Genomic DNA, 12,907 nt, shown 5'->3' on the forward strand with positions numbered 1-12,907 from the left:
TCTCTTCTGTGAACAAAAAGACAAGAAAAATACTCTAGATTAAAATAAAATAAGGAGAAAGGATAATCAAATGCAATGTGAGAGCCCTGATTGGATCTTGAATTTAAGAAAAAGAAAAAAAAAGCTGGCCAGGCGTGGTGGCTCACACCTGTAATCCCAGCACTTTGGGAGACTGAGGTGGGCAGATCATTTGAGGCCAGGAGCTCAAGACCAGCCTGGCCAACATAGTGAAACCCCATCTCTACTAAAAATATTATACGAAAAAATTAGTCAGGTGTGGTGGGACACACCTTTAATCCCAGCTACTTGGGAGGCTGAGGCACAAGAATCACTTGAGCCTGGGAGGCAGAGGATGCAGTGAGCAGAGATCGTGCCACTGCACTCCAGCCCGGGTGACAGAGTAAGACTCTGTCTCAAAAAGAAAAAAAAGCTATAATGGACACGATTGGGACAACTAGGGAAACTGGAATGAAACTGTATATTACATATTGTTGAGACAATGTTAAATAGTGTAGTAATACTGAGTGTGACAACAGTACTGTCCTTTGTCTGTAACAGAACTTCCTTGTCCTTATTAGATACAAGATGAGGTATTTATGGACTCAACCTACTTTCAAATGATTCAGTTTTTTGGTTTTTTTTTTTTTGTTTTTTTTTTTTTGAGACAGAGTCTTGTTCTGTCGCCCAGGCTGGAGTGCAATGGCACGATCTTTGGCCACTGCAACCTCTGTCTCCTGGGTTCAAGCAATTCTCACACCTCAGCCTCCCAAGTAGCTGGGATTACAGGTGCATGCCACCACGACTGGCTAATTTTTGTATTTTTGTAGTGATGGGGTTTCACCTTGTTTGCCAGGCTGTTCTTGAACTCCTGACCTCAGGTGATCTGCCCACCTCGGCCTCCCAAAGTACTGGGATTACAGGCGTGAGCTACCCCACCCAGCCAAGTATTTATCTATACAGATGGAGAGCAAGACAGAGTAAAAAAACAAATGAGGCAAAATATTGACAATTAATGAATCAAAGTGAAGTGTATGGGATAATTCTTTGTAAGATTTTTCTAACTTCTAAGTTTAAAATTTTTCAAAATAAAAAGTAAAAATTAAAAAGTCAGGGTGGGGTAAGGAATCTCGTAACTTTAAATGTAACCAAACTCCTTAGCAAGTCATAAAAATCCTTTTATGATCTGTCTGCAGGCTATCTTTCTAAAACAGGCTAAAAAACAAGTTCATCTCTAATCACTTTCTTCATTAATATTCCACTCATACTACTTACGTGCTGTTTCATACTGGTTTGTTCTTGGAAACAGGGTCTCACTCTGTCTCCCAGGCTGGAGTGCATGGCGACCACAGCTCACTGCAGCCTCTACCTCCCAGGCTGAAATGATCCTCCCACTTCAGCCTCCTGAGTAGCTGGGACTACAGGCAAATGCCACCATGCCTGGCTTTTTTTTTTTTTAATGGCATTATAAGTGTGAGCCACTGCAACCGGTCCACACCTGTTCTTTACACACACATGTTCCCCTCCCTTTAACTGGATAATGTATACATGTTCTTCAAGTCCAAGGCTTCTCTCACTTGGAGAACTTTTTATGGAACTGTTCATGTATTGGTTACATGACTGCATAGTTATAAAAACCTGAAGAACTGTACACTAAAAAGGGTGAAGTTAGCCAGGCACAGTGGCTCATGCCTGTAATCCCAATACTTTTGGAGGCCAACGCGGGTGGATCACTTGAAGCCAGGCGTTCAAGACCAGCCTGGCCAATATGGCGAACCCCGCCTCTACTAAAAATACAAAACCTAGCTGGCTGTGGTGACACATGCCTGTAGTCCCAGCTACTTGGCAGGCTGAGGCAGGAGAATCTGTTGAATCTGGGTGGCAGAGGTTGCAGTGAGCTGAGATCATACCACTGCACTCTTGCCTGGGCAACAGAACAAGACTGTCTCCAAAAAAAAAAAAAAGAAATAAAGAAAAATGAAGATAAAAGAGGTGAAGTTTATTGTATGTAAATTATACCTTTTTTTTTTTTTAATGGAGGAAAACACCTTGCTATCCCTTATTATACTGTACATTCTTTTACCTCTGGCACAGGAAGTGTAAGCACACTGTCTCCTTTAGAGTCCTTTATCTGGGGCTCTTCAACAGAATTTTCACCAAGACCCCTATCCAAACCAAGTGTGCAGGGCCCTGTCTCAGAGGAAGCAACTGGAGCAACTGACAACATGTGAACCTCCTGAGAGCTCTCTTCTTGATTTTCGTTTCTGAAAGAGAGTTTAGCATGCATGTCATTTGAAATCAGGCAAATCATGGAATTATTTTTAGAGTTAGGTGTGTAAAAGATCATCTAATTCAATGGTTTTCAAACTTTTAAAACATATTTAATGCAATAGGACTTCTTTTTTGTTTGTTTTTTTTTTGAGACAGAGTCTCGCTCTGTCGCCCAGGCTGGAGTGCAGTGGCGCGATCTTGGCTCACTGCAAGCTCCGTCTCCCAGGTTCACACTATTCTCCTGCCTTGGCCTCCCAAGTAGCTAGAACTACAGGCGCCCGCCACCACGCCCAGCTAATTTTTTGTATTTTTTAGTAGAGACGGGGTTTCACCGTGTTAGCCAGGATGGTCTCGATCTCCTGACCTCGTGATCCTCCCGTCTTGGCCTCCCAAAGTGCCAGGATTACAGGCGTGAGCCACCGCGCCTGGCCAGAACTTCTTTTTCAAATTCTTACAGCCACAACTTAAGGCTATAGCTGAAACAATATAAACTGAATCTCAGAACCTCTTCACTCTTTTACCTTTCAGTTAGGTTTACTTCTGAAGAAATACTGGTCCCTTTGATACCATGTACACATGCCAATTTGCTCTGATCCTTATTCTCTGCTGTTGTAACTGGTCCGAGGTTTTTATTTTCCAATTCTGTTGCTTTGGAAGCATTTTTCTCTGTTTCTTAAACAAAAAGCACACTTACGATATAGACCAAAATAATACGGCTAAAATCCCTGTATTAGAAACATATGCCCTCTTAAAAGGAAGATTCCTATATAGTGACTCTTCCAAACTTCTCTTATTCCACAAATCAGGCTTATACACATGGCAGAAAGTCCTAGCTAATAGATTTTTGAACAGTAAAACAGATGATTAATAAATCCTGTTCTACAAATATTTCACTCATGGCTGCCATGATAATTGTATCCTCATTTTATGGTACTAGCATCAATAATTAGAAACTCAACATATAAAAGAGACTTCGAGGTGGGTACACCGAGGTTGGGCTAGTTCCACTTTAGAGGAAGTCTTGGAAAAGGAGTTGCACTGCAAAGAATAATATCACAAACGGGGAAAAAAAGACTTCTATATAGAAGAGGTAATTTGAGACTGCATGTTGAGAGAGGTTTTAGAAAAGGTGACCTCTCATGGTTCTCATGTATTTTTCATCATGTTTAGTGCAATACTGTGAATAACCCCATGGGACCCACACAAAGTATCATTAATGATGCTGGAAGCACTCCCAAGAAGCAGAGAAGAGTCATAACATTGTAAGAAAAAGCTGAATTGCTTGATATGTATTACAGATTGACACCTGTAGTTGGGGTTGCCCACCATTTCAGACAGATGTTTCATCTTGTAAACAGATGACATAAACTTTTGGTACTGATAAATACAATGCAGTACTGAAAATGTATTTTCTCTTCCTTATAATTTTCTTCCTTTTATTTTTCTTTGAGACAGGGTCTTGCTCTGTCACCCAGGCTAGAGTGCAGTGGCAATATCACAATTTACGACAGCCTTGATCTTGTGAGCTCAAACCTCTGAGTAGCTGGGACCACAGGTGTGTGCCACCACGTCTGGCTAACTGTTAAAAATTATTTTGTAGAGACAAGGTCTCCCTATATTGCCCAAGCTGGTCTCAAAACTCCTGGGCTCACGTGATCTTCCTGCCTCTGCCTCCCAAAGGGCTAGGATTTCAGGTGTGCACCACCACCGTGCCCAGCCTGATTTTCTTTTTTCTTTTTTTGAGATGAAGTCTCACTCTGCTGCCCAGGCCAGAGTACAGTGGCATGATCACAGTTCACTGCGACCTCAACCTCCCCAGGCTCAGGTGATACTCCCACCTCAGCCTCCTGAGTAGCTAGGACTATAGACATGCACCACCATGCCTGGCTAATTTTTGTACTTTTGTAGAGATGGGATTCTGCCTTGTTGCCCAGCCCAGTCCGGTTTCATCAAGTGAGCCACCCACCTTGGCTTCCCAAAGTGCTGGGATTACAGGCATGAGCCACTGTGCCCAGCCCCAGTCTGACTTTCTTAATAACATTTTCATTTCTCTATGGCTCATAACATTTTCATTTCTCTACAGCTCAAGGACATGAGTTGAAAAAACAGAAAAAACAATTTTTTAAAAATTTTCTCCAGCCCATTTTATCATAAGAATACAGTATGTAACACAAATAAAATACAAAATATGTGTTAATTAACTATCTTATCAATAAGGCTTCTGATCAACAGTAAGCCATTAGTAGGTAAGTTTTTGGGGAGTCAAAAGTTATACATGAATATATATATATGTTTTCAATTCATAAGAGACAGGGTCTCACTATGTTGTCCAGGCTGGCCTCGAACTCTTGGGCTCAAGCCTCCCAAAGTGCTGGAATTACAGGTGTGAGTCACTGCACCCAGCCTATACACAAATTTCTGACTGAATGGGGAGTTCAGTGCCCCTAGCTCAAGGGTCAACTATGAGAGAGAGAGAATGAGAGAAAGAGAGAGACAGAGAGAGAATAAAAGGACAAAAAATTGATCAAACAAATATAGCAAAATGGTATTAATTACTAAAACCAATTGGTAGATTTATGGATATTTATTTTATAGCTTGTCTTACTTTTTAATTTGAAACTATTTTATTGTAAGTTAAAACAATTTAATGACCAAATATTTCTTTGAAATGTTAATGTAATTTCTTGTGTCAAAATGATTTTGCAACATATTAAGAGAATAAAATTTACCTCTTTGAGTTTCCATTTCTGCCCCTTTGGTTACACACAAACTGGAAACTTTCTGATAATCATCAAGTCTGTTGGTCCCTAAAGTCTTCTCAAGATTTGGTTTAGGCCTAGCAAGCCTACTTCTTATTCTCAAATTACTGGTCACTTTAGAAATTGTATTCCTAAAAACAGAAGATAGAGAAATTTATGAATCATGTTAGATCTTGCTCTCTCACATTAATACAGTCTGTCTAGCACTGATAGAGTGAATGACCTGTTAGGTGCCACACTGTCTACAAGTGTTCATTTCTTAATACTAAAATTACAAAGTAGTAACTTTACTAGAGGTCTTAAGAAGAGAATTTAGTCTTTATTTGTAAAACAGAGACATTTACATAAATCTATTTCATTAAAGCTTCAAAGATACACAACATTTACTACTATAATTTAAACATGCAAACCACTAACCTAAAATCAAAATCAGTCCATCTTTAAAGGGTAAGAAATTAGCATTGCCTACTTTACATTTACAAGCATTACTCAAAGCTATTAACTAATTTGATGGTGGTTTTAGTAATATTTATTAATTGAATACTAAAATAAACCTGGTTGGTGTAGCATTCTCCTTTACTTTCTCCATTAAACTTATTTCTTCTTTGGAACTTTGTTCCTCCAATACAATCTTGTTTTCTTCAAATGATGCAGGAGATGTAGTAATGACAGGTGAAGAAAGTTCCTGACATTCATGAACAATTTTGTGATTTACATTATCTAGGCTAGAAGGAATATGGCTTTTATCCTTTGAATGAACATGAGGAAGTATACATACTCCTACTGAAGAAAAAAAAAAACAGAAAATTAAAATGGACCAAATTATAGATGCTCAAAATAAATTCCTCAACATTTAGTAATTGTAAAATTCTGTATTATTAAAGTTTGCTTCATTTGTGTGGCAGCAATAGAAAAAGATTTTAGAAATAAATACATTTTGCTCTTGTTGGCTGTAAATTTATGATCTCCCTATTTCATGCCAGGGATTTGACCTGTTGTGAGCTTAATAACCCTTACAGACTGGAATTTTATCCGATTATTAGTAAAAATGAGTCCTTTTGTTACTTTCAGTAATTATATAATCTCAGGTGGATTTCAAGACAGACAGCACTGCCAGCATTTAAGATTTTTAAAACCTTTATGTTCTATATGTACTTTATGTTCTATATGTTTTTGACAGGCTGTACTGCAATACTCTGCCACTAAGAAAGGAGCCCTATACAGAACACAAATCAGAGACTTTCCTGATAAATACATGGTTCCAAGCCTAAAAGTCTAATATGTCTTTATTTATCTATTTTTGAGACAGGGTCTCACTTTGTCACCCAGGCTGGAGTGCAGTGGTGCGATCTCAGCTCACTGCAGCCTTGACCTCCTGAGCTCAAGCGATCTTCCCACCTCAGCTTCCCAAGCAGCTAGGAATACAGGTGTAAACCACCATGCCTGCCTAATTTTTTGTATTTTTTGTAGAGACGGGGTTCCACCATGTTGCCCAGGTTGGTCTTGAACTCCTGAGGTCAAGCATTCACCAGCCTCAGCCTCCCAAAGTGCTGGTATTATTGGCGTGAGCTGCTGCATCTGGCCCAAAAGTCTAATACTTAAAATGAATGGAGGCTGGGTGCAGTGGCTCATGCCTGTAATCCCAGCACTTTGGGAGGCCAAGGAGGGTAGATCACCTGAGGTCAGCAGTTCGAGACCAGCCTGGCCAAGATGGTGAAACCCCAACTCTACTAAAAATAAAAAAATTAGCTGGGCATGGTGGCATGCGCCTGTAATCCCAACTACTTGAGAGGCTAAGGCAGGAGAATTGCTTGAATCTGGGAGGCAGAGGTTGCAGTGAGCCAAGATCGCACCATTGCACTCCAGCCTGGGTGACAAGAGCGAAACTCTGCTTCAAATAAATAAATAAGATGAATGGTAGGCCACTCATAACCAAACTCCGTCTCAAATAAATAAATAAGTAAATAAAATGAATGGTAACCAGGCAAAATAATTACCAGGAATAGTATAATTATTCATTTCATGCAATTAAAAGATATTGAGATAGTAAAGATTTATCGCTTGTCTGTGATTTCCATCTAATAAATTAAAAATCTTGGTTGATATATCTTTTGGCTCTGTCCAAACTGAGAACAGTTTAAACTAAATTATTTCAATGAGTGCTATTGTCTCTTTGTGCTCTATTTGTCATCTAATTGTGAATACCATCCCAAGCAGCAACTCCTTTGCAAAAGACACATGTATAAACTATATCAGTGATCAATGAGCTCAGTTAACCAACGACATTTATGATGGTAAAGGTAGTAAATACTACCTTTACCATGCATACAACTATTCCATGAATACAACTATTCCATGAATACAAATTATTCTTAATAAACCAAGAGCATGATCTTGAATTAGCTGTCACTACACCTAAACGGTAGTAAAATAGTGGATGGATCAATACATACATATCATATTTTATGGAAGAACAACAAAATGGAGACAACTTCAAAGGTAAAAGGGTTATTACTCAAATGTGGGTATAATTTCTTAAGTTAGGTTTTAAAAGTTTCTATTTTTGATAGGACTTAGCTTTCATTCTTACCATCACCCTGTTCACTACTGATCTCTGACTGCAATACTAGATCTCCCATTGTAAGTAAAGTTATTGCAGCTTCGGTGCTTCCATCATTGGTACCTTGTGAGGAAATATATCAACATTAAAACAAAAGAATGAATCTGGAAATCTGTTCACTTAAAAAAGATTTTTAATTAAGGTGTTTATCTCCTAGTAGCAGATTCCAATATCCTCTGAGCCATTAATCCCTTACTAAGGTAGTCTTTTGTTCAGGTTATATGCTACAAATAAATAAATCATCACTGTTGGTTTTGACTCACTGACCATGCCTCCCTCCCATTAAATAATATCTTCAAGAAAAATGCTCTCCCATTTGTGAAGATCCAGAGGAAATGCTCAAATACTTCTTAAACATTTTTTTAATTCACCTTCTAAAATAACATTCCAAGAATCCACATTTCTCACAGAGACAACACATTCAATAGCTGAATCTTTTTGTTAAACTCTCCAGCAAACTAATTCATTTATTATCCCCACTATTAAATCACTGTACTAGTGTTAATCAAGGTAGTCTTAGCAGTTTCCTTGATAACAGTTACCTGGTTCATCTTGGATATGTTCACTTGTGGTCATTTCCTAAAAAGGAAAAAAATAAGTAACATCTTAAATATTTCCCCAAACATGTTCTGTTTCTCAGCATGCACTACATTTTCAGAGGTCTTTCCATACTTTTAGCTACAATAGTGTAAACTGGTTTGTCTTAATTTATAATTATTCACAAAATTTCACCAGCAAGAACAGAAATAATTTAAAGGCAAAATTCTTGTGTCTCTTGCTCCTGACTTTATCTTTTTCTTGTATTATGTGCAAATTTTAACTCTTATCATTTTGTTATGTACGTCTACCATTCTTACTTTACTTCTTCATTTTCATAATCCTTCAACTCTAGTCATATCTGCTGCCAATTTTTACCCAAAGGAAACCAAGGACTAAAGGGTATTGCAAAATTTTTATACTACTACGTAGCTTAAAACTTAAATGCATTTTAATAAATTAAGAAGTTACAGAACCAATGTCCAGAGCGACAGCTTGAGAAGCTTCACTGACCCACTCCTCAGTGAAACTGATTTTAAAAACAAAACATTTAAAAGCCTCTGAAACTGATCCTAATGACAAAAAGCAAATGAAGAAATATCTGTTCAAGAAAATCTGAAAATTTGCTAACAAAGGTGAGAGTCTATGTGAACTAAAACTGCTCTTTCTCTCTCCTTCCTCCCAGCTCAGCATGGCAAAGACTCCACCTCAAACTGCTGCATCCAAAAATACAAGGCCCCCAGTCCCCAAGGTCCCACCTGGAGAGCATTTTTCCCTAGGGGAGTAGGACTTCATCTCTTGACATCACAAGAAAAGTACAGACCAATATCTATTATGAATATGGACATAAAAATCACCAATAAAATACTAGCAAGCCGAATCCAACAATGTATAAAAGTTAGACATTATGACCCTAGAATGTATCCTGGGGAAGCAAGGTTGGTTTAACGTCCAAAAATCAATACAATAAAAAACAAAATTCACATGATCATCTCCATAAATGCAGAAAAAGCATATGACAAATTCCAACACCCTTTAATGAAAGAAACATTCAACAAACTAGGAATACAAAGTAACTTCTTTAGCCTGGTAAAGGACGTTTATGAAAAATCCATGGTAACATCATACTTAATGATAAGACAGGAAGGGAGGAGTGGTAGCAGCCAGGCAGCCCAGCTTTGAGAAGGCTCTCAGCATGGTGCAGCTCACAGGCACCCAGCATGCACACTCCTGACCACAAGATGCCCAAGAGGAAGATCAGCTCAGCAGAAGGGCGGTGAAGGAAAGAGCCCAAGATGAGATTGGTATGACTGTCAGCTAAACCTGCTCCTGCAAAAGTGGAAACAAAGCCAAAAAAGGCAGCAGGAAAGGATAAATCTCCAGACAAAAAAAGTGCAAACAAGAGAAAAACGGGGAACAAAGGGAAAACAAACCAAAGTGGCTAACCAAGAAATCAGATTTACCTACAGAAAACAGAAACAAAAACCAAGGAAAGTCCAGCCTCTGATGAAGCCCAGAGAGAAAAAAAGCCAAGTCTGATTAATATCATATACTATGTCTTAACAATAGTCCCTGTCTCCCTTCTTGTACATTCCAGAGGAATATTTTTCTCAACTATTTCACAAATGCAAGTTTTTTAGTAACTCTAGAAACATTTTTAAGAAGAAGGAAATCCCACCTCATCCCATTTTTTAAGTGTAAATGCTTTTAAGGGTAAAAATCATTTTCCAGTTGTTTATTTTTTGGTACAACCAGAAAACAGTGTGGGATATTGAATTATGGGAGGCTTTGACTGTCTTGGGTATCAGCTTAACATTCCACCATATTAACTGGCAATATGGAGTCACAGTCCTGTATCTGATGTCTTGAAATTTTTAAGTTACTTTTATTTCCATGGTTTGGTTCTGGTTCTTTTTTTTTTTTTTTTTTTTTTTTTTTTTGGTTTTTTGGCTTTGAGACAGAGTCTTGCTCTGTTGCCTAGGCTGGAGTGCAATGGTGCAATCTCCACTCACTGCAATCTTCGCCTCCTGGGTTCAAGCAATTCTCCTGCCTTAGCCTCCCAAGTAACTGGGATTACAGGCATGTGCCACCATGCCCAGCTGATTTTTTGTATTTTTAGTAGAGACGGGGTTTCACCATGTTGGCCAGGCTGGTCTCGAACTCCTGACCTTGTGATCTGCCTGCCTCGGTCTCCCAAAGTGCTGGGATTATAGGCGTGAGCCAACGCGCTCGACCTGGTTCAGGTTTGTTTGAGACAGAGTCTTGCTCTGATGCCCAGACTGGGGTGCAGTGATGGCGATGACAGCTTACTGCAACCTCAACCTCCTGGGCCCCGGCGACCCTCCTGCCTCAGCCTCCAGAGTAGCTGGGACCACAGGCGCATGCCACCATGACTGGCCAACTTTTAAAAAACATATTTGTAGAGACAGAGTCTCCCTCTGTTGCCCAGGCTGGCCTTGAACTACCATGTGATCCTCCCACCTCCCAAATTACTGAGATTATAGGCATGAGCCACTGCGCCTGGGTCCATGTTGATTTTTAGCAGAATTGCTTCCTAAAGAAAACCACTCCTTGATCATGGCTCTCCCTGTCAGAATTGTGTGCACTCTATAAATCTTTGGTTGTGGTAGTCCTGTTTTCCTAATAATTTTGTTAATGTGCTGTGAAAGACTGAAAATTTGAGTATGCAGTATATATGCTATTTAACTGCAAATTGTGGAAGTATGTAACAGTTTATCAACATGTAAGGATACCGGTACTTGATAGCCTTTTAATGAAAACTTGCCTCCAAATTTTAAGCTGGAAAGTCACCAGAGTAACTTTTAAAAATAATTACAATACATGGCTTTTTAGATTTTCGGTATAAATGTGAAGAATTGTGTACTGATCCTCAACACAACCAATAAAATCTCAATTATGAAAAAAATAAATGATGAAAGACTGGATACTTTCCCCCTAAGATCAGGAATAAGACCAAAATGCCCACTCTCGCTTCTATTAAACTTTGAACTATAGGTTCTAGCCAGGGCAGTTAGGCAAGAAAAAGAAATAAAAGGCATTCAGGTCAGAAAGTATCAAAGGTTGAATTGTGTCCCCTAGAAAGATATGTCAAAGTCTTAATCCCAAATAATGTGAACATGACATTATTTAAAAATAGGGTATTTGTAGATATAATCAAATTTAGATGAGGTCATATTGGATTAGAGTTGGTGCTAATCCAATATGACTGGTGTCCTTTCCTTATAAGATGAGAGGTTACACATACATAAGGGGAAAATGCCATGTGGTAATGGAGGCAGAGGGTGGAAGTATGCTGCTGCATGCTGAGAAAAGGTAAGGACTGCCGGCTACCACCGGAAGGCAGGAGAAAGGCATGGGATGGTTCTTCCTCAGAGCCTCCAGAAGGAACCAACATTGGTGACACCTTGATTTTAGACTTCTAGACTCTAAAGCTGTGAGAGAATAAATTTTTTTTGTTTTGTTTTTTCTCATCTCCATAAGTGCCTGGAGAATTTTCTGTGGTTATAAGCTATCAAGTTTGTGGTGCAAAGAGTACCCGACTTAAAATTTTTTTATTTTAGGCCGGGCATGGTGGCTCACACCTGTAATCCCAGCATTTTGGGAGGCCAAGGTGGGCAGATCACCTGAGGTCAGAAGTTCGAGACCAGCCTGACCAACATGGTGAAACCCCATCTCTACTAAAAATACAAAAATTAGTTGGATGTGGTGGCGGGCGCTTGTAATCCCAGCTACTCTGGAGGCTGAGGCAGGAGAATCACTTGAAACTGGGAGGCGGAGGGTGCAGTGAGCCTCCAAGATTGTGCCATTGCACTCCAGACTGGGCAAGAGAGTGAGACTCCGTCTTTAAAAAAAAAAAAATATTGTTATTTTATGATGGGTTTATCAGGACGTCATCTCCTCATAAGTCGAGGAGCATCTGTACTTTGTTACAGTGATCCTAGGAAACTAATACAGAAAGAAGTAAAACTATCTTTATTTGCAGATGACATGATTTGACAAATAGAAAATCCTAAGGAATCCACCAAAGAAGTTGCAGGATATAAAGCTAATATACAAAAATCATTTTTATTTCTACACACTTGCAACGAACAATCCAAAAATGAAATTAAGAAAACAATCCCAGGCCGGGCACGGTGGCTCATGCCTGTAATCCCAGCACTGTGGGAGGCAGAGGCGGGTGGATCACCCGAGATCAGGAGTTCGAGACCAGCCTGACCAACATGGAGAAACCCCGTGTCTACGAAAAATAGGCGTGGTGGCATATGCCTGTAATCCCAGCTACTCGGGAAGCTGAGACAGGAGAATTGCTTGAACCAGGGAGACAGAGGTTGTGGTGAGCCAAGATCGCGCCATTGCACTCCAGCCTGGGCAACAAGAGGAAAACTCCGTCTCAAAAAAAAAAAAAAACAAAAAAAAAACAAAGAAAGAGAAAAACAAAGAAAACAATCCCATTCACAATAGTGACAAAAATAACATACTTAGAAATAAATTTAACAAAGAAGTGCAAACTTTATATGCTAAAAACTACAAAACATTGTTGAAAGTAAAAGATCTAAATCAACCAGGTGTGGTGGCTTACACATGTAATCCCAGTACTTTGGGAGGCCAAAGCGGGCAAATCACTTGAGGCCAGGGGTTTGAAACCAGCCTGGCTAATATAGTGAAACCCCATTTCTAATAAAAATACAAAAAAAATAGCTGA

General features: G+C 39.3%; 1 protein-coding gene and 1 pseudogene across 21 annotated transcripts in view; one reads left to right on the plus strand and one right to left on the minus strand.

The window, feature by feature from the left end:
- Positions 1-12,907, minus strand: part of BDP1 (B double prime 1, subunit of RNA polymerase III transcription initiation factor IIIB) — a 302,743-nt gene that overhangs the window by 35,007 nt on the left and 254,829 nt on the right. For 15 of the 21 annotated variants that reach the window (XR_008548224.2, XR_008548220.2, XR_008548219.2 and 12 more), the window contains 6 exons: positions 8,190-8,226; positions 7,618-7,710; positions 5,582-5,810; positions 4,998-5,158; positions 2,790-2,940; positions 2,081-2,261 (listed from right to left, as the gene is read on the minus strand). Coding sequence is in view for 15 of the 21 variants with exons in the window: in XM_054685052.2 (XP_054541027.2) it covers positions 2,081-2,261; positions 2,790-2,940; positions 4,998-5,158; positions 5,582-5,810; positions 7,618-7,710; positions 8,190-8,226 (852 nt within the window). In the remaining 6 variants the exon portion in view is untranslated. The remainder of the gene's footprint in view (positions 1-2,080; positions 2,262-2,789; positions 2,941-4,997; positions 5,159-5,581; positions 5,811-7,617; positions 7,711-8,189; positions 8,227-12,907) is intronic. The other 6 variants (XR_010156901.1, XM_063810375.1, XM_063810376.1 and 3 more) reach the window with 3 other exon arrangements.
- Positions 9,426-9,824, plus strand: LOC129144062 (non-histone chromosomal protein HMG-14-like; annotated as a pseudogene).

This window comes from Pan troglodytes, chromosome 4, assembly GCF_028858775.2.
Source record: "Pan troglodytes isolate AG18354 chromosome 4, NHGRI_mPanTro3-v2.0_pri, whole genome shotgun sequence".
In the NCBI taxonomy this organism is placed as follows: Eukaryota; Metazoa; Chordata; class Mammalia; order Primates; family Hominidae; genus Pan; species Pan troglodytes.